The sequence below is a fragment of the Protopterus annectens genome, chromosome 3.part0, assembly GCF_019279795.1.
Source record: "Protopterus annectens isolate FY-2018-M chromosome 3.part0, PAN1.0, whole genome shotgun sequence".
In the NCBI taxonomy this organism is placed as follows: domain Eukaryota; kingdom Metazoa; phylum Chordata; order Ceratodontiformes; family Protopteridae; genus Protopterus; species Protopterus annectens.
The window spans coordinates 320,806,446-320,828,479 of record NC_056731.1 but is presented as its reverse complement, the minus strand read 5'-3'; the positions used below and the strand labels follow the sequence as shown (position 1 = coordinate 320,828,479).

General features: G+C 37.6%; 1 protein-coding gene across 4 annotated transcripts in view; it reads right to left on the bottom strand.

The window, feature by feature from the left end:
- GRB10 (growth factor receptor bound protein 10) overlaps window positions 1-22,034 on the bottom strand; it is a 2,734,830-nt gene that overhangs the window by 1,411,957 nt on the left and 1,300,839 nt on the right. The window contains exon 1 of one of the 4 annotated variants that reach the window (XM_044064796.1): window positions 20,740-21,262. The exons of the other annotated variants lie outside the window; for them this stretch is intronic. Within the exon in view, the coding sequence (XP_043920731.1) occupies window positions 20,740-20,776 (37 nt within the window). The 5' untranslated portion in view covers window positions 20,777-21,262. Of the gene's footprint in view, window positions 1-20,739; window positions 21,263-22,034 lie in introns of those variants that run through there. 4 annotated transcript variants of the gene reach the window in all.

The following is a 22,034-nucleotide window of genomic DNA, read 5'->3' as shown; positions in this document are numbered from 1 at the left end:
TTGCCACCCAAGAAAATTATTTTCCTGTGCCACTGTCAAGCAGAGCCACAGAGGTGATCCCCAGGGTGAATTTCCTATTTCCCATCCAATCATCAAGATTTTTATTGAAGAGTGCTAATGAGGAGCTTTGTTTGATATAGATAGGTAGTTTATTCCAGAGTATGGAAAGTCTCTGGGACAGGAATCTATCCCTCCGGCATGGCCAGATCCAAATAATCTGTGTGAACAGAATAACAACTGTCTACAGCCTGCATGACCTTCTTGAAGAACTTAATTAAATTGACTAGGCGAGATCTCCTTTTGACAAAGCCAAACTGATATTGGTCTAAGTCTAACCTCTTAAGTTTTTGATGGCATATCTTATGCTTTGCAAATAAGACTAGTCAGGCTAATGGGTCTGTTTATTTTCAGGTCCACTGTATGACTACCTCTGCATACAGGGCATCACCACTGCAGTCTGTCATACTTCTGGGACAAATCCTGCAGATAGGTTCAGGTTAAACAATTTAAGGGGATTCCACAAAGACTATTTATTAGTCATTCTGTTAAACTATCATTTCCCATAGAAGTAATATTTTCAGTCTTACAGAGCATCTCAGTATGTATTCCTTTCTGATATTAAGAAGTGTAAGAGATTTGGGAATTTATGGAATTAAGGCAGTTGTTTAAGGGATAAAGTTTGAACAAATTTCGTTGGCTAGTATATTTGCAATGTCTACCGGACTTGAGTGGGTGTTGTCATTTTGGATAGGTTCAGAACACTGCTGGGCATTATTTCTTTGTTTCCTAATATAACTAAAGAAGGACTTACAATTATATTTGGCTTCAGAAGCTAATTCAGTTTTATGACTTGTTTAAATAGCTCTGATAGTAGCTTTTAGTTCCTTACTGATATTTTTGATGCAATCATTAATACAGGGAATTTCAGATGTATTGCAGGATTTAAAAAGTTTTTTTTTTCTATTATCATTATACAATTTATTTAAACTGCTGGAACTCCAGGATGGTTTACTCTTTAAGTTACCATTATATCTGGCTTTAAAGCAAGGTCTAGAAACATATCTATGTGGGAATACAAATCTCTTGTATAAACAGCTGCTGTGTCAGTGGTGGGTTTGGTGATGTTACTTCTTAATTTAGATACCTCATCACAGAGTTTGAAGAGGTTTACACTATTTTTTTATCTCTGAATTCAGAATTATTGACTACAGGGGTTTTAGAGATACTGAAAGAGAAGGTTAGAAGTTTATGGTCAGACTTAACCAACAACAGAGATACTAGGACCAGGTTAAGTATATTAAGTCATCTACTTGGTTTATTATCGAATCCAGTGAATTTTTATTTAAGTCTAAGAATCTGTGGGCATATCCAACTTTGGAGGTATAGTTGCTCTTGTTTATTGAATGGTAGCTGGGATAACCTATTATAAAAGTTACTTTTGGCAATAGATAGTTATTTTTCCAAGTAAATTCCGGATACTTATATGGCCTTTGGTGAACTAGAGTATTATCCTGCAGCAGACTAAGTTAATACTTTGTCTTGTTCTGGGCAAATTATTCAAGAAGTTAATTTTGTTGGTCTCTAGAAATTTGTCTAGAAGTGATAAGGTCAATAATATATATGGAAATGCCACCACAGGTTTCCATCAGGCCTAAATGCAGGCATGGGGAAGCAGGGTGGTGAATGTTGTCTTTACATTGAAACTAAATCTCAGTAACTACACAAACAAGTAAGTGTTCAAGTTAGAAAACACCAAGTACTAAACCAATTGCTGAATCCAGTTATCTTTTCTTTGTATACACATACCATTCTGGGTGAAGGAAGGATTCCATTCAGGACCAGTGTTTTGCCTACATTGAACACGTGCATGTTGACATTCAACATGTCTCTCTGCATCATCTCATTCAGTGTTGAGCACCTAGAGTCATTCAAACCTAGAAGGAAAACCTCTAGGCCATAATCACATCTGTCCAGTGAGAAGGACTTCAGCATCACCGTGATGTCACAGATCCTATCACCAGAAAAACAACTAATTGTAACCCAGTCTTTATCTAATCTTGTGAGTGTGGACATGGTGTACCTGACAACATAATCATCAATTACTAAGACATTACTGTTTTTACTCATTAAATTTGTGCTGTTATACATTTTATAGTTTACTATGTGAGAAAATGCTGCTGATGTGGTAGTGGACATCTGCTGATACCTAGCCTTCCCAATGCTTTTATACTGACTTACTTACTGCCTCAGTGTAAATCATGGTCAGTGTGGTTGTGATAAAATGTGGGTGGCAGTGTGTATGCTCTCAGGACATCTTATTGGATGACAGAGATGTCACCAGACTACACAGATATTTGTACCTCTCACAGACTAAATTATCTGAGTCAAGTAGACGTTCATTATCAGTAAGCATATTGCAGTTTCTACACTGCCAGAAACTACCAACAGCTATACAAGCAAGTTTATTTTCCATTTTGTCAAGGTGGATCTTAATTTACATTGGTCTAAGTGTTCAAGATATACCTTTATAGTTTGTTTAGGCATAGGGTGTAGAAGGAAAACTATGGTAGATGAAAGAAAAACTAATTCTGAGCAGCTAAGATCAGTGTAGTGCAGCCAGTGAGAAAACAGTGCTGGGACAGCAATTACTACAGCAATAAAGAGTGTATGCTCACCTGCTAGCAATGCCATGATACTGAGGGGCTCAGAGTGCAAGTAATAGCTGTGCAGTGCAAACAAGTTCGACCTACAGTAATACAGGAGTAATGAATGCTCAACTCGCACTGATAGCAGCCTTGTGCAACTGCACACAGCTTTCAGCAACACAGCTGCTGTGCTCAAACAACCTATGACCATATTGTCCAGTTACTTTAAGGTTGACTACTGAAAAGTGCTAATCAGCTACTGTGCAGCATCACCAACAGTGGAGATGTGCACAGCACGTTGGCATGCAAACCAGCATAATACATGACAGAAAAATGAAACAGCCAATCGCAATTCAACTTGTTACTAGGTCAGTAGTAACTTGAACTACCAGAATTGCAGCAAATTACCATCTCTCACAAGATAATCACTAGCAATCTGCACAGGAAACTGGCTGCCCTAAGGCAGCACAAAGCACAAATATTAAATGGAGGACCTCTGACTCCACAGGAATCTACCCAATTTATAAGTAGTTCTCCTGATTAAGGACTTGAATGGCTCACTAATCCACATATAAATGCCTGAGAATTGGAAAAATGCAACAGTGATATCTATATACATCAGCAGGCAAGAAAAATCCAATGACTACATACCCATAGGCCTAACAGCAATACCTACGGAAATCATGTAAACAATCCTTTAGGAATGGTTGGTTGCTTTCTTAAATAAAAAACTGTCACAGATCCATGGCTTACAGTTGTCAGCAGGGCCTGATCCATTTTTGTATATAAATTACAGATGAACTAAACAGGGGAGAACCAGTACACAGAGTCTACCTAGGCTTTTCCATGGCCTTTGACTCAGTGTTACAAAGCAACTGCTAGAGAAACTGCATGTGACAGAGATGGGAACAAGACTGAGTAGGTCAGACATCGAAAGGATGAAGGTCATGACGCAGAGTACTGTACTGAAAAAGACACTTTCAGGAATAGGGAAATGACTAATGGGGGATACTGAAGGGGCCTTGTCATGCCTCCATTACACTTCAGTGTGTGTTAACTGAGAGAGAACACAGAACACAAGTAGCCTCACAGTGAGTGACACAATGGAAAGTGCAACACAGTGGAGTAGGAGTCGAAGCAAGGACTAGGAAAGACTGTTTACATCGGCAGAATGTTGGCAGTTAAGGTTCACTGTAACCAAGTGTAAAGTGTTGCACTCGGACCACAACACCCCTAGTCTGAATATTAGTTACAGTGTACGGATCATAGCAGCAGCAAAAAGAATGCTGTGATGTATCCCCAGCAGCAGGATACAGTCCAGAAGGAAAAAGGGGGCTTCTACTTAATGTCATGGTCAGACCATACTTTGTGTAGTAAGTGGAGTTTTGTAAACCATAAACTGAGGGAATCTTCAAGTTGTTAAAAGGAATGCACAGAAAAGCAATTAAAGGAGTTTGTGGGGGTGGAAGGGAAGAGGAATGCCCAAAGTTTAGAAAAAATTGAGCTCTTCTTAGCAGAAAGCATAAGAAATTGTTGGGGGCATAATATTGGGGTGATAATTAAATAGAAAGGACAGACAGGAAGAAGAAGACACAGAAAGCAGACTGTTGTGAACTACTCACTTGATCTACAAAAGTACTTTATCACAGAGAGGGTTCAGGACTCATGGGATGAACTGCAGGAATGAGTGGTGGAGATGGAAACTACAGAAACATTCAAAAAAGATTAAAGGGTAAAGGTGGAGAGGCAGAATTTTAAATGTACTTAAAGGGTACTCTAGAAAGACTGTCTCCTTAAGTGAGAGTAACAAAATAATATGAATTGGTTTTGTTCTTTCAAAAATGGGAAAAAAAGACTGCTAATCATGATATTACTATCATACATTTCTTTAAATCCTTTTATTAATATTCAGATTATTTTCCGTAAATCTGGAATAGCAGTAATCCAGTATAACCACACACTGTGTAAGCAGCAGCTACGGTGTTATGATGTACGCATTAGGGGAAGGGGGATCCCAGTGCTCAGAATAAACGTGGAAAAGCTAAAGCAAGAATCTGGACAAGTGAGGCTGTGTAGACATAACCATCTGGATTTCTCTATCTTTCCGTGATGCAACTGACCCAAACTGAGAGCAGATTCAGGGATGAGAAGTTTAAGAACAGGATACCAAACAGTAACTCTTCTTTTTCTGGAGACAGCTGGGAAGAATTACGTTATGAGGAGATCCTAACAGAAGGCAAGTCATATACATCCGTTATTAAGAGCATCACAGGAGGACAGGTAATGTAAATTATTGTACAGTTCTCCTCATTCCAATAAATGTAACACATTGTAAAGGTCATAGGACTAAGTTCTTTTCATATTATGAGTTACACAAAGTTTCTCATAGTGCAGCCACAAAAATCCCAAGAGTGATAAGCATGCCCATTGATAAATCAAACTGGCTGTGGCCATCGAGGGTCAGTTTTGTTTAGTCTAATACTCCAGCTAAAAAAACAAAGTTTTAAAACAATGCTCAGTACTGGCTGATTGTCCAGGTAGTCTCATTGTAGGGAACACAGAATACCACTATTTTTGGTGAGTTTTGATGCAGCTAAAGCATTCGATAGAGTTAGCTGGGATTTTAGAGATACGGTAATGGAAGAATTTATAATCCCTGACACAATAATAGGGCTCATTAGGACATATGAAGGGTTGAAGGCAATAATTAGGATGGGAGGATTTATCTTCAACAAGCTATTTGAACAGAGGTACCAGGCAGGGACGGACTCTTTCCCCTTTGTTATTAACATTACATGTAGAGCCTCCGCCAAAAAAATAAAGGGCTGACAAATTCAATCCTATAATTGGTATTGTAATCAGAAAAAGCTAGTTTTATTTACAGAGGACATTTAGTAATTGATAAATCTAGAATAGACATGTTGGTGTTGTGGAATATTTTGAAACAGTTTTAAGTTTTTCCAGGATGTAAAATTAATAAAGATAAATCAAAGGCTATACTATGTACCCACACATAAATTGGTTCAGCAATACCTATATTTATGGGTACACTATAAGATGAAGCATTTAGGCATATGGATTAAAAAGAATTATGTTATGGCAGCTAAGGATATGCGGGAAGAGACTAAAAAAAATAATACAGAAACTGAAGAAATGGAAGATCTTGATTATGGATATGCATAGTAAATGCATTTTCACTGGATGCATTTAAGTCCATTTAGTTTTGTATACAGCTCAAGCATATTTTTATTAAACAACCGATAATAAAGAGTTGAATGAATGTATTTGGGAGGGGAAGAGGTCAAGTATGAAGTGGGATAAGGTGTTCCCCCTACAACAAAATGTCTTAGGTTTACCTGTTTTGAATGGATACTTTAGGGTTATACAGTTAAGGCTCATATATGTAACACAAACATAAAGTTATAAATCAAAGTAGAAAGAGGGTGATGATGAAATGGGGGGGGGTTGAGAAATAAGGAGAAAGTACGATTTTGAATGTAAATCCTTAAGAAAAATAACAACCCATACTACAAAACATTACATTCATAAAGTTACAGAAAATATTCTAAGAACTAAGCCAACATAGAAATAGAAAAAGAAGATTTTGAGAATAAGGACGGCTACAAGTAAGGTTACAGGAAACAGGCAAGAGGGAGTTACCACTTCGTTGAAAACGCAAATTACTGAAAACTCATTTCACTGACTCTCATTTCACTGAACTGCAGTTAGTATATATGGCACTGTGTAGAGTACTGAAAGGCAAGTAAAAGGTATATGCCCTTTTCCCCATTGTAGTGCGATCCTGGAGTTAGTATATATAGTTGGGGAGGGGTGATGTAGCCCCCCCCCACTTAGTTTGAGTACATATCGTCTTCTGTACAGAGTTAGTCATTGGTGTTGTAACTATGCATGTCTATTGTTTAAAATGTATTGTTTTGAAGTTTTTGGTAAGATACTATATAAAACAAACAAGGTGGGGCTACGCCCCCCACAACTCCAAATGTGGAGGTCTGTGCCCCCCACACCCCCCAACTACATATACTAACTCCAGGATCGCACTACAGTGGGGAAAAGGGCATATATCTTTTATTTGCCTTACAGTCCTCTACATAGTGCCATATATACTAAGTTCAGTTCAGTGAAATGAGAGTCAGTGAAATGAGTTTTCAGCAATTGGTTGGGGTGAAATGAAATTCAATGAAATGAGATTCAACTAACAAAGTAGACATGTGTGTGTATGTGTGTGTGTGTATATATATATATATATATATATTTATATATATATATTATATACATATATCTATATATATATATATATATATATATATATATATATATATATTTATATCTATCTATCTATATATATATATATATATATATATATATATATATATAGATTCACTTTATAATCCCGAAATCCTGAAATACCGAATCTCAGAATTTCGAGACCATAAAGCCAAAAGCTCTAAATACTGAAATCCCAAAAGCGCAAATTTTGAAATCGCGAATCCTACACTAACCAGACACCACACACATACACAAACACATACCTTCTCCCCACACACAAACACACAAACCTACACTACATACAAGAAGGGGGGCAAGCCCCCCTGCACCACTCATGTGGGGTTCTGTGCCACCCACAACCCCCCTACTTAAATATACTAACTCCAGGGTCGCACTACACAGACAAACACATGAAAACACCACCACACACCTACATTCCCCTTGCACACACACATCACAGTCACAACACACACACTGACACACACTAAAGCCCCTAACCAACACCCTTAAATATACATACTTACCTGAACTTTCATTCAAACACCGCAATACCAGAAGCGCTACTTCAACATCTCTGAACATCTGGATTTTGAAATTCGTGCTTCTGGGGTTTTGGTATTTAGAATTTTTGGCTTTATGATCTTGGGATTCTGAAATTAGGTATTTCAGAATTTCAAGATTATAAAGTGTTCCCATACATATATATATATATATATATATATATATATAGACACACACACACACACACACACACATATATATATATATATATATATATATATATATATATATATATATATATATATTTATATAATCAGCAACTGGTACAAACATGAGGACTATGTCCAACTTGAAAAAAACGTTTTGCTTATACAAAAGACAGGGAAATGAATTGAGATGGTGAGAAACGTGCTTTATTCCCTTCCTACAAATAGATGCAAGAAGTATTCAAGAGGTAACAATTTGAAATGTTGGGACCCGTGAGAACGAGTCCTGAAATATGGAGAATGAATGGCCAAAAGATTGGGCTTACATACACTAAGTCCAACATGCCATCTCTCTGAATATTCCCTTTCCTCTGAAGCATGGAAATCATGAAGCTGATATATATAAGTTTTTTTTTTGGGGGGGGGGGTGATTGCAGCCCCCCTGCAAAAAGAAGTTTTAAGAAGAGAGATTTTTGAAATTCGCTCTTCTCCCATGTTATTGGTCTTTTTTTTCTGGCTTTTCGACTCTCAGCATTCTGAGTGGCAACATTTCAATAGGGAGCTATATCAAGAGCCTAAGTACAAACTCTTGTCAGCCAAAAAACTTCTAGTCCCCGTATGTGCAGTCACATATAGCCTTCAGAATTAAAAACAAAACAGACCATTTCCTTTACCTGTCTTTTGCATGCAGTCAATTCCAAAAACCCGGGCACCTCTCCAACATGCCTCTTAACCACTGTTGGTTAATGATCAAATGGAGCCCTAAACTGCGCAATGGACTGACCCCCCTGCCATATTAATAACCTATTAGTTGGTTGTATGACCCCAATTACCATAAAACACTTTTCAAACCTGTAAGAGTGCATATTTTATTCTTTACTTTTATGACAAGAGATTTAGAATTAATTTAAAACCTTTATTTCAGATTTTATAGCAAAAACACTGACAGCTATTTGAAAAACAAAACAAAAATGTCTTACAAAGAAAACAGACTTGGCTTGAGCAGCAGTAAACTTCTCATCCCTTGATTCTCACATTTATTGAAAATGTATCAGCCATTAAACTGCAAAAGGAGTGCTGAGATTAAAAATTAAATGGCATACCGTGAAGTACAAATTAGCAGCTATGTGAAAGGTGCAATGGATTGATGCAAAGGATTCAACAATGTGTAATGTAATTGCTAAAAGCCTGGGACAGCCCACTAGTTGCAAATAACCCTTTTCGGAGGCAGCCTAGGACATTGTCTGGTAAAGTGACTTGGTCAGAGTCACACAGCAGGCAATGAAAGCTGAAGAAAACAACCCTACACTACAGGAAGCAGCTCATACCCTTAATCATATGTACTATGTGCCAGAAAAACTCTGCTGTACCTCAATACAGTCCATTTCGCAAACAACATGAATTAAAAAACATATTGGCCATAGGTGGGAGTGTGCATGCATGTGTGTGGTATGAAAGAACAGCAGTGGCAGGGCTAGCCAGCCATCAGTTTGAATCTTGGCTCTAGATGATTGTTACTGTTGAAGTGACACCACAACCCTATGTGTAAAAATGGGAAAAGGAAATGTGGATGGATGGATTCAAACTTCAGATATTAACATTACAGTTTAGATTCCATGCTGTCCAATTTATTTACAACCAAGTAATAAACACGCTGTCAACAATCAATCAATTCTTTCCTTTACACCATGACTACTTTGGGTTGCAGGAAATACACACACACACACACACACACACACACACACACACACACACACACACACACACACACACGTGTCTTGTGTTTCTAAGATGTTTGTGAGCAAATGACTGGACTAATAAATAAATCATGAGCTAGACATGTATTTCAGCTTGCTGTTGTAAGAACTATACAGTGCAACCCAATACAACTCCCTGTCTGCCTTCTCAACATCGTACCTCAAGAATCAGAGACAAAGACCCACAAGCAGGAATATATTCTAAATATTTCTCTTACACACCAAAAAGTTGCTAGAATAACAAGCATTGTATTATCAAGCATTTTCTGAAGGATATGAAATGCGAAACCCGCATGCCTATCATTATTTAGGGACTGCAATCCACAACAATTTGCCACAATGCCAAACTTTTATAATGAACAAACCGAAATACCTCTGAACTTCTTTGTTCAGTTATGCTGGCTAAGGCCAAAAAAATAATGTGGAGATTAAAGGTCCAAAAAGGGAAAATTTAATTTTATCTGTTGGTTACCTGGGTAAACCCATCAGGCAAAGTATCCCTTTTCAGAACTGAACCTGGAGAAATGTCTAGTTAAGTGACTTGTTAAAGACACATGGAGGTGGAAGGAATCAAACCTTCTACTACTTTGACTACAGGAGGCAATTCATTAACAGCTTAGAGCTTTAACTGACAGACAATGAGACAGGTTCCACCTTTACCATACACTTTTGAGGTAAAACACTGGAAGCTATGGCAACAATCAGCATCATGCCTCTCAACCTGAAAACATCAAAAATCTGGACAAAGGTCCATGAAAAATAGGTACAAATCTGTACGCTGATTAACATAAAATGTGCATACATAATTATGTAACCCCACCCACTCCAATGGGATTGTGAGATACCACGTTTCAAATGCAAACAGAAGAACAAACAAAAATATGGTCCCAGAGTACCCCTGCAGCCATTCCAATGTCCCATTACCTGGCTATTTCACCCAATTTACCATAAACACTGTAATATGCATACTGCTTTACTTCTACGATAATTATTTGATTTCATTTTAAACTTTTATTTTACATTTTACAGCACAAATACTAATAGACATCTGCTAAACAAAGCAATACAGTCTCACAATGAAAATAGACTTGGCATTAAAACTTCTCTGCCTTTGAAACTCACACTCACTGAAACCCACATTTAAAGAAAATGCATCTGGCCAGTGGCAGATAAAGATTACCTTTGGGCTGTTTTCAAATCATAGGCCCCTTGCACACGAAACATACATGTGTTCTTTGGTACACGTTCCTGATTGTATTAAATTATATTCCTTGTATAATACAGCACACTTGTTAGAGCACGTTTTAAATTTATTGTTTTGAACATTTTTCCAGTAAGCAATGAAACACAATGCATGAACCAATAATGACAAAACTTCTCAATTCAGAACATTTCCATCTCTACTCAAACATCTACAGTCCACCAGTATCAGTAAATATACATAATCTCTGGAGAAGTAAAAGTCATCTAAATAATTCCACATTAAAGAGCTCTGTAACTAATGAAGAGGTTGCTGCTAGCAAACAACTTTATATTTCATGTGTGAAAACGCCAATAGCAACACCACGGATGATTATTCCTTTAATAAGACACAAGACAAATAAAATAAGATACAATCCCCTTGATTGTGAACGATACGCGCTTTTGGAATTATCCTTCATCAGATCGTATAGTGGAACAGGGAAAGCTCAATTAAAACTCACTATACAATCTGATGAAGGATAATTCCGAAAGGGCTTACTAAAGAAATAACCTTCCGTGGTGGTGCTACTGGCGTTTTCACTCATTGCTTTTTGTTTTCCAATACACCTTCGGCAGCTGCGAGATACATTACTTGCTTTGTTTGTTTCTGTTTTATCTTTAGCAGCTGCACATGGTGGAGGAAGGTACTAGCTCTATGAATGCAAAAGGAAGAAACATGATGGATTTCATGAAGTTTGGTGTAGTACAAGAAAATGCTGTGGACAACTTAAACCCACTACTAAGCTTGAATCTGGATTCGGAAGGTACTCTATCTAACATTTCCACTGAGAATTTTGATATAATTTTTAGTGAAGTGGAAGCAGCTGCCTACCATCTTAAAAGACTACAATGACAGCATTTCCATTTGGAAGCCAGCATGCACTATAAAGTTATTCCTCTGGGCATGAGAGTGAAGTGCATGCCGAGCTATGGGAACAAATATCCTGATTTGCTTGCCAAATGGCATGCAATAAATCTTGAAACTAGCTTTAAATATCTGCAGTTGTTAGTAGATTACTTTAAACCAGAAGAGGAGAGCATTACCAAACAGATAAAGTTACAGCAAGCCGAACTGGAGAAAATGGATCTCTCGGATTTTTGTCTGGGTAAATTAGAAACTTTGCAATTTCACTTAAATCTTTATGACAACAAGTTAAAGGCAGAAAAAACACAGAAATTATTAAGGGATATTTCTGATTTCAAGCAAGGACGGATATTTGACTGGCTGAAAGAAGAAAGACCTTTTAATAATAGGAACCAACAGGCAAGGAAAATGCTGGTAAATTCAAATAAACAGGCCAACGGTATAGTTTTAACTACTAGTGATCTAGCAGTTAATGACGTTAATGAAGGGAGATATTCTGAAACACTACCCTTACTAACAACTAATCATATAGTGAATTCCACCATTTCTACTGAATGTAGTGAAAGAGCGAGCACATCAGATTTAGGAACTAAACCTAAAACAGGAGCTGTGCACGCACCTATTACACCACACCTACCATTTTTTTTTTTAAACAAACCTGGCAAAGGAATCCCAGATTCAACAGCCAGGAGAGGAAAAGGAAGAAACCAGCATAGAGAACCTGCTACAACCTAGTAGTCAATCTATCTAAGTTTTCATTAAATAAAGAACAACTTTTGATACTAAACAAAGGATTGACATTTATTTCTTCCCTTTCATCTGATTTAAGTGAGTTTTCACTTGAAGCCAAATGTTTCGGCAGAAATATTTCTTTAAAGAACATCTTTGGTAATGGCACTAGAGGTCCGATTTCCCAATTAAAGAAACCTAGTACCTTCATTCCCATTAATCCTCCTGCAGTGGATTTATTCATAAAGTTGTGTGAAAATGAAGTGGAAAAACTGTGACAAGGTAACCAGCGTACTTCACGCTATCACAATATAACTATACAAGAAAAAGAAGCTTTATTCTCATTGCAAAACAAATCAAGAAATAGTGATCAAGCCTTCTGATAAAGGTGGTGCCATCATGATAATGGATACTGAAAGGTACTATAACTCAATGATGCATATGTTACAAGATGAAAGGACATATCAGAAAATAAATAAACTGGAATTAGATACGATCCTGTCCAGAGTAAAAGCAGACCTATATGATTTGGTAATGCAAGGATGTATAAACCAGGAAGTATATGAATTTTTAGATACACCACACTCTACAATACCGTCTATTAGTGGATTGCCTAAAATTCACAAAGATATTCTGAATCCCCCCCACGACCGATTGTCTCTGGTCAAGGGTGGATTACAGAGACCTTATCATTATATGTAGAGAGATGGCTGAAGACTTACTTAGCAGCAATACCAACAGTTCTTAGAGATACCAGCATGCTGCTAAGCCAATTAAGCTCGGCTAAAAATAAGTTTAAAAAATACCTTAGTATTCTACTCATAACTCTAGACATTTGCAATTTATTTACTTCCATCCCAAATGAACATGGTGTAGAGTCCATAAGGAATTGGAGATGCATCAAATTTGGACATAGACCTTATTTGTCTGTTACTTGAGATGGTACTGGAAACCAATATTTTCTATTATGGAAAGAATTATTATTGGCAACGCTGGGGAGTAGCCATGGGGACATCATGTGTTAATAGCTACTCTAACCTTCTGCTAGCAGAGTGGGAAAAGGAAAAAGTCCTTAATGACACCAATCCATGGTTCGAGAAAGTAGTCCACTATGCACATTTTGTGGAAGATATTTTCCTCATTTGGAATGGACAGAAAGAAGTACTACAATCCTTTGTAGCATACTTGAATGAAACTACCACTTTTCTTAAGTTTACTGTTCAATTTTCAGATACCAGCATAGATTTTCTAGATGAGACCATATTTTGTGATCAAGAAAAAGAGATTGGTACTAAGATTTATAGAAAAGATTTGTGGAAGAACCATTACCTACATAAAAGCATATATTTCAAGGAACATCATGGAAAATGAAATTACTCGAATCTCAAGACTTTGTACATCTAACTCTGACTATGAAAGGGAAGCATTGCAGTTGCAGAATAACCTGAAGGAAAGAGGCTATACCAAATGCAGATGTAATTATGGAAACTGATAAATCAACAAATTTAAGGAGAAATAAGGGAGCTCCATATCTGCATAGGAATGGTACCCATAGAACTGACAAGGAAAACTTAAACCTGACCTATGACAAAGTGAGTTTTACTTTAACATATACTAATGACAGCCAGCGAGTGTGTGATGTTATTAAGAAGTATTGGCCAGTCCTAATACAAGCTGATAAAATACGGGAAATTGTAGGTGAAACACCAAGATTCACATTTAAAAATAAAAATAATCTGAAATGCCTACTATGTATGAAGGATGGCACAATGGTCACCAAACACAGAACAAGAAAAGGAACTTTTCATTGTGGCAGATGTCTGGCATGTCATAGTAATGATACCAGCAACTTATTTAAACATCATGTCAGTGGAATTGAGTACCGCTTTTCTTGTCAGGCTGATTGCCATACTCAACATGTGGTATATTTGGCCACTTGTTCTGGCTGTTCTGCCTATTATGTGGGCAAAACTGACCAGATGTTTAAGAACAGAGTATTGAGACATCTTCATGACATCTGAAACAAAGATATTAAAACTGTCTAGCCAATCATATTATACAATGCCCTTCTCATTGTTTTTATTTCAAAGTTATAGAGAATACATTTTTGGGCATGAAGCAAGGAGATATTACTAATAATACATAACGCAAAGAGGTGAGATGGATCATTAATTTAAGAGCGGATAGACAGCCAGGCTTAAATACAGTTGTTCCGCTACGACCCATTTTAAAGAATAGAAGGCCTACCAATGGACATTAAGGAGATGTGTTCACCTCTAAATATTCCGATTGGCTGATAACTGATAGGTTACCAAAAAGGTGTTGGGCCGAAAACAACCTCATGACTGGATGGTAGCAATTCCTATGATTTATCATTTGCTACTGGACATTGAGCACGTGTATTCATTTTTTAAACATCCTATTGGCTGACAACTGATAGGATACAAAGAAGGCATTGGCCTGCAAAGTGACCTTATGATTGGATGAAAGTGATTTTAATTGAGCTTTCCCCGTTCCACTATATGATCTGATGAAGGATAATTCCAAAAGCGCTTATAGTACACAATCAAGGGTATTTTATCTTATTTTATTTGTCTTGTGTCTTCTTAAAGGAATAATCGTCCATGGTGGTGCTATTGGCGTTTTCACTCATTTTTTTTTGTTTTCCAATACATCTTTGGCAGCTGCGAGATACATTACTTGCTTTACTTTATATTTCATTGTTTCATCTACAAGTAAAGTACCTGATGCTCTTGAAGAATAAAGTGCCTATGTTACATTAAAAAATGGTTAGCTAGTAATATTTCAATAAGGAATGGACTGCAAATTGATAACAGGTTCATAGTTACTAGGTATCTCTGCCAAAGGAGGACATTCTCTGGACTGCAGCATCCACCCCCTTTAAAAGTACAACACAGGACAGTATCAGCAATCCATCTATATAATGTGGGAGTAGAACCCACAGCCTTCTGCAACAAAAGCAAGTATACTACCTGTTGTGCTACTAACAATACAAGTAGACTTTGCATAAGCAGCACTAAACTTCTCTTTCCTTGAAGAACTGTGCAGTAAAAGAAATCAGGAAAAAGCAACATTTATTGGGCGGGGGGGGGGGGGGGACAAAGGCACAAAACCAGGGACACATTTTAAACATTACTTATCTAATCTTAGAAAGTTGCTAGAATAAAATGTTGTGTTACCATATTATTTCCTGAAAGATAGGAAGACTGAAAATTAAATGGCTATTATTACTTAGTGAATTCAGTTCTCACTGATTTGCCAAAAAAACACAAATTTTAATTTATTTTTATTTAACATTTGTTTACTGGAATAGTCCAACTTGGAACAAAGCCAATTTTCAGCAGAGGCCCCAAGAGAAATGCTCCAGACATTTCTTTGCATCACAGGTGGAAACTGGAGAACCCACAAGAAACCCACACAAATGCAGGGAGGACATGCAGACTCCACACAGAAGGCACTTCAGCCAAAAATCGAACCAGAGAACCTCTTGCTGTGAGGCAACACCGCTACCACTGCACCATCCAAATTTTAAGAGGAACAGGCCAAAAATATGAGCCAAACATTACAGACATTCTGTGAAAATTGTACAGTAGAGAGCTATAACTCCTTCAATCAGAAGTGGTGGTATGGGTAGAGAACTCAGGCTCTTGCTCCTTGTACCTAAGGTATAGGGTTTGAGCCTGAGTAACCCTAACCACCAGGTATACCTAACTGGGGCACACACACACACACACACACACACACACACACAAACACACACACACACACACACACACACACACACACACACACACACACACACACACACACACACACTGAGCGAGAATTCACATTGGATCAGACAGAGTGAGACACACACAAGAATATGAGTGAGAATTCACATGAGACTTTGGCTCAGATCAGACACTTCAAATGTAGCACATAAACTTAAGGTCTGCAGCAGTAATTAATCTGACGGAACACTTCAAACGCAAACGGTCCTTCAGACAGAATGGGCTATGCACGCACAGTGTGCATCAGTAGCACATAAACTAAATTTCCTTCCTTATCTTCACTTCAAAAACAGAACACTTCAAATGCAATTGTGAGCCCAAAGACTAACGGACCTCAGTGAAATAGTAACAGACCTGTTCTAATCAAAACAGTAGCAATAAATGCAGCAGCATAAGAAAGTTCAGTAAAACAGTAGCGCCCGAACCATCAATAAATGCAATGCAGCACATACTAGACTGGTTCCTCCTTACCTAGAGAGCTGGAGCTGGGGAAACGCATGTTAAGGTTACTTTTACTGCCCATACAGTACGACAGGCAGACTCTTCATGATGGTGATGTCATCATGCACGCCTCTGCACGTGATAATGTCAGCAGAAAAAATAATTAAAAAAAAACCAGGAAATTCGGAAATAAAGGGGACCACTCGGAATTCGCGGCACCCCATTATTTGGACCTCAAAACCGGTAAATGCTGAGGAATTTGGTACGGTTGAGAGGTATGATCAGCATATCCTTATAGAAAGCTCCATCCATGGGTATTGTCCATTTCATAACTCTCAACATATCTTCAGACTCTGGGACAAAGCCAAAAATAATCAAGGACAAAGGTCCAAAATCAGGAAAACTTTTAAAATGTTAGTACTTCAATTAGCATGCATTTTTTGAAACAGAAAGTTGTGACTCTGACAGCCATCATTTGTTGACTGGTAGCTACTACTTTTTTCATAAAATCACACATTTTAGTAGGACGAGATCAAACATCTGTGCTGGAATCATGAATACCCCTGAAAAACATATAGCTGACAGATGCATGCTCCATTTAGACAGCCAAGACAGTACAACTATTAGGCAGAAAGGTAAAGTTTCCATTGTCCAACTACACTTCACAGAATTCCCATCATATAAAGGACTAGATGCATCACCTGTGGAAAAGCAGGCAGAGAGAATAATGTATTTATTTGAAGGGAGAAAACAAAAACACTAATAGAAGCCTGTACTTGTAACTTGTGGTGAGTTTGGTCAGCTAAACATTGGATAAATGCTGGTAATCAGGTAACTGAATTAGGGGGGATAGCAATAGAAACAAACATGTCCGCTTTCTTTATACAATGTTCCCTTAACAACTAGGTGCTTGAGTTACTGACAGTAATAATCTGCACTGATTAAAGACAGAGTTTTAGTTAAACTGTATTGCATATGATTATGATACCAGAGTAAACTGGTTTAATCCCTTCAAATTTTTTTCTTAATACTTCTGTAAATTTAACAATAAATCTCTGTACTAAAAGTAACTACAATAAAATGAACATGTTCTGAAGCATGCAGTAAATAGCAACTAGGATGCCATACATACAAAGTCTGTATGTCCTCCCTGTGCCCATGTTGTGCTGTTGGTTGGTTATTATGGTTTCCAGCAACATCGAAAAGGAATGCACCCTTCCTTCTGTGCAGAACTTTGCTTTGTACCTGCTAGGTGCCAGCAAAGGCCATCACTACCCCGAGCAGCTGAAATGGATTAAGTGGGTATTGGAGAATTAATGAATGTTGTGGAGGGGAAGGTGGTGGTGCCTATGGCAATTTAAAATAGGGGCACCAATCCCATATCAGTTTAATAAACATACTGACATAATATGGATGCCTCTTACTGCCCCCTAGAAAACAAAGGCATATAAAATACAGCTAAGAAATAGTACCAGTTATTGAAAAGCTAGCTCTACCTGTTGGCTTTACTAAAACTTACAGAAGATTAAAATAAAAACATGATATGTGGTGGGTGGGGTTGTTAATATCCATAACAGTAAAATCTTTATCAAATGTAAAATCAGACACACTGAGAGATGCTGCAGTTGTGCCTTATTAATGCTAGATGAACTAACTTACAATAATTTTGTTCTGCTTGCAGTGACACAGTCTAATTCTCTTAAAACTTTAACAGAAAAATAGGTGCTACATGGATGCATTTTCTGAAAAATAACAATAATGAAATTTGTATTACTGACTGACTGTAATAATCAGTGACAAAAGCCAAAAGCAGACGTTCCTGCAAAACTGGAACTTTTGAGAAGGAAAGCTACACCCTCTAATACAGACAAAGACACATGCATACACATACAGACACACACACACACACACACACACACACACACACACACACACACACACACACACACACATACACACATACTACAAAGTTACTTACTGGATCTACACTTAACATTGCCCATCTTCAGCAATGCAAGATGCATCTTTTTTCAAAATGTCTGATCTAGTGCTAGATTGCAGGCATTTCTGCCACTGGACCATTTTGACTATGACGAGCACAAGAAAGTCTCTCCTTGGCTCTGCATTCAAGCCAATGAAAGAAAAGACATATGGGCGGTCACCCATTAAAACAAAGCAGCACAGTGGACCCAGAGTTAAGAGATGTGAGTAAGACAAGGTACAGGATAGGATTTTTTTTTTTTTTTTTTAAATACTGACGTTATGGGAACCCCTGGCTGGCATCTGGCTCTAGACAGCTGACTGTAGCCCTACTTCCCTGATTTTGCTTCATATTTTATCCTCTCCCTTATAAAGGTTTTGATCTTCTAGTAAATCACTAATGATTACATTCGATAATGTTAGAATTAGACGCATTACTATTCAGAAGATGAATGATGATGATGATGCCACACCTGTTGTTCTTTTAACTTTTTAAGGGAATTAGAGTAATATTTAAACATAATCGCAGACGCTGAGCTTTTGTCTTTCCATTATTTGTGGGTTTGTGTAGAATACCCCCCCCCTAAACTTCATTCATTTTGGTATTCAAGTGCCCCCATCCATCGCTGGGTCTACCAGCTTCTCCTACAGTCCCGGACCTATCTGCATTCTAAGGCTGGGGCTGGCACTGGACTCAAAGGTATCCCACTGGGGTAGTGCCATTCACTACTTCCCACTAGGGATTTTTTTCATTTGTAACTTACTTTTTGGTGTCCCTCTCCCGAGTTCATCTGCTGCATCCAAGTAGTACTCAGCACTATGGACCACACCTTCCTGCAGAAAATGCCTAGATAATTGCTCTCCTCCCCTAAATTGGGGAAACCCGTCCCTCCTTGTCAGCAACTCAGGTGCCCGAGCTGTTAATCAAACCCAGTTCACCCTGGCCAAAGTTAGTGTGTTATCCCTCTACACCATAATGCTGGCCTTTGTGCTGAATTCCTCACCAAGAAGTTGGGAAGTGTGCTCTCCGTTATATTGTTACCACCTGGAAGGATGAGAAGGGATTAATATATTACTTCAGAAAATAACAGGCACTAGTAAAAGTTTAAAATGGCTCTGTTTTGCTCGGTGAGACTGAAAACTGAGCAATACATGTATACATATATGTCAACAAAATACGTTCAAACTGAGAAAACGAGCATGAGATATTTAAAAACATAAAAAATATTTACCTTTGTCCAAGGTAAAGCCACTTGTATTTCTTTTTAACAAAAACTCCTAACAGAAATTAATGAGGAATAATTCAACAATTCCATTGTTTCCTTAAGACTTGTTTGCATACTGTAATGACTGGATAAAAAAATAAATCACACAGTAGCAATATAACTGTAATTGTGCATGTAAAATGATAAACATATCTGCTTCTAAAGAACTCATACAAATGTTTAATGCAAAGCATTGTTAAATACATATGAGTATAAGAAAAGTGATCTCTGCCTTAATTATGACAGGTCAATCGACTAATCTGTAACTAATGTATCTTCAAATGCTGTCTGCTCTGCAATGAAATGGTTAATACTATTCTCCAAAAAGAAGCTAGCTGGCAATTATCAGATATTAAACCATTTCCTAGTAAAAGCAATTCAGTTAACACTGCCATCTAGTGACTAAATCCTGGCACTGCTACACTAATGAGGAGAGCGCTATTCACTAGTAATATATGTGTGTGTGTGTGTGTGTGTGCGTGTGCATGTGTGTGTGTGACACACACACACACACACACACACACACACACACACACACACACACATGCACGCACACACGCACACAGTTTTATTTTGTGTGTGTGGTAGATGGGGTGTTTAGGCTCCCTCCATCTGTTTTTTTTTCTAAGTGTGAGAGTTCAGAACTGGAATATAACAAAACTGAAAAGATGGTCATTGTTCTCCTGTTGTATACTCACACTCTTACTATCTGCATTAACAAAGTTCTAAGTAAAGTCTGTTTTAATAGAAGCATTCTCTTAACCTATTTATATTGCTGTAAATATATGCATGGCATAGCCAGTACATGCTGTTCACTTTATACTTGCCAGAAAACCTTATTCTGACATCATCAAGTTCTAAGATGACTGGCGCCACAGTTCAAAGATCACACAAATTAATTAAAAAAAAGGGTTGCTTACAGCCTGCAAAGCAGAACCAATTCATTTTAGGTCAAATAAAAATTCACATAAATTCACTACAAAGGACCAGCTAAGAACACAGAGTAAATTGTAAAAGACCCACTTACCCTTTAAATCTGATGGCGTGTTTTCCGGAAACTCCATTTGCTAATTGCATTTGCCTGATACAAGTGTTCTGTAAGAAACCTCTTACACTGAGCTTATGAAGAAAAAAAAAGACAAAAGGTTTTTGGTTTGCTATATGCTGTCTTTTGTTTGCAAGGGCATCACAGATCCAACTCTCTCCAGCACTGCCACATGAAGTTGTGTTCTGTCATCATGAAAATGAACTGCACAGAGCTTTCAGTATACTTCATTGTACTGATCAATATTAAAAAGCTGCCTGAACTCCCTCTGCTGCAATGCAGCTTGTCTGCTGCCAAGTCATACAAGATGAATTAGATCACTCCTATGATTGATGGTAAATAAAACCCCGCATGTCTGGCTTTCAATTTATCCGCCTTGTTAGTGTCACAACACAGATACCTCCCCTACATAAGTTTACATCAAGAGTTTTTTTTAACAACAGAATTAAATCATCCTCACGGAAAGCTATACATGATCTTAATATTAACCACGAGGAGTACAACGGACATCTCAGTGCAGTTATTAAGTGCTTAAGCAGAGCTGAATTAAAACGAGTTAAGTTAGCTGCTTTCATAAAACAAAAACATTCCCTCCCTCCTTATCTGGTCAGCTGCTGTTCAGACAAATTTTGAAAGCAACACAGGCACTTTAAAAGAAAGAGTCAGTAACGTCTATCTTGACCATGTGTCATGCAAAAAAGATCTTCACTACTCTTTGCATACTGTTTCAGTTGTATTAGAATTTGATGCGTTTGATTATATACATTTGTAATAATAACAATAAACCTCAATAAATTTCCTATAAAATGTTTCCCAACACATCCAGCATAAAGCATGTTATTGTTGTGGGGCTTCTCCCATGTGCTGTATAAATTTCCCAATAAGTTGATGGTTTCCACTCTGCAAAATGTGATCCTACTGTTGAGCAGTCCTGAAATGGAAAACTCAAAGTGAGAGGTCCCTTCCTTTCCTTTAACTTCAGTGGGGGTCATACTAGTGGATGGGCACCCCAGTGGGGGTCATACTAGTGGATGGGCAAGTGAAAATTAAAGTCTCAAAATCAATGCTAAACTGCCTCAGCCTTCCACAAAGCAGACTTCTGGATAGCAGCGCAGAACAAACTGATGACAGTATTGGTTCTACTATATGTTTATCTTGATTTTCCAAGCTAGTTTTATTTTACGTGCTAGAACACTTTGGATTACATCCGTTACAAAACGAACATTCTAAAGTCCATGTTACTGTTTTAAATCTTATGAACTAATGAGCATGGCATA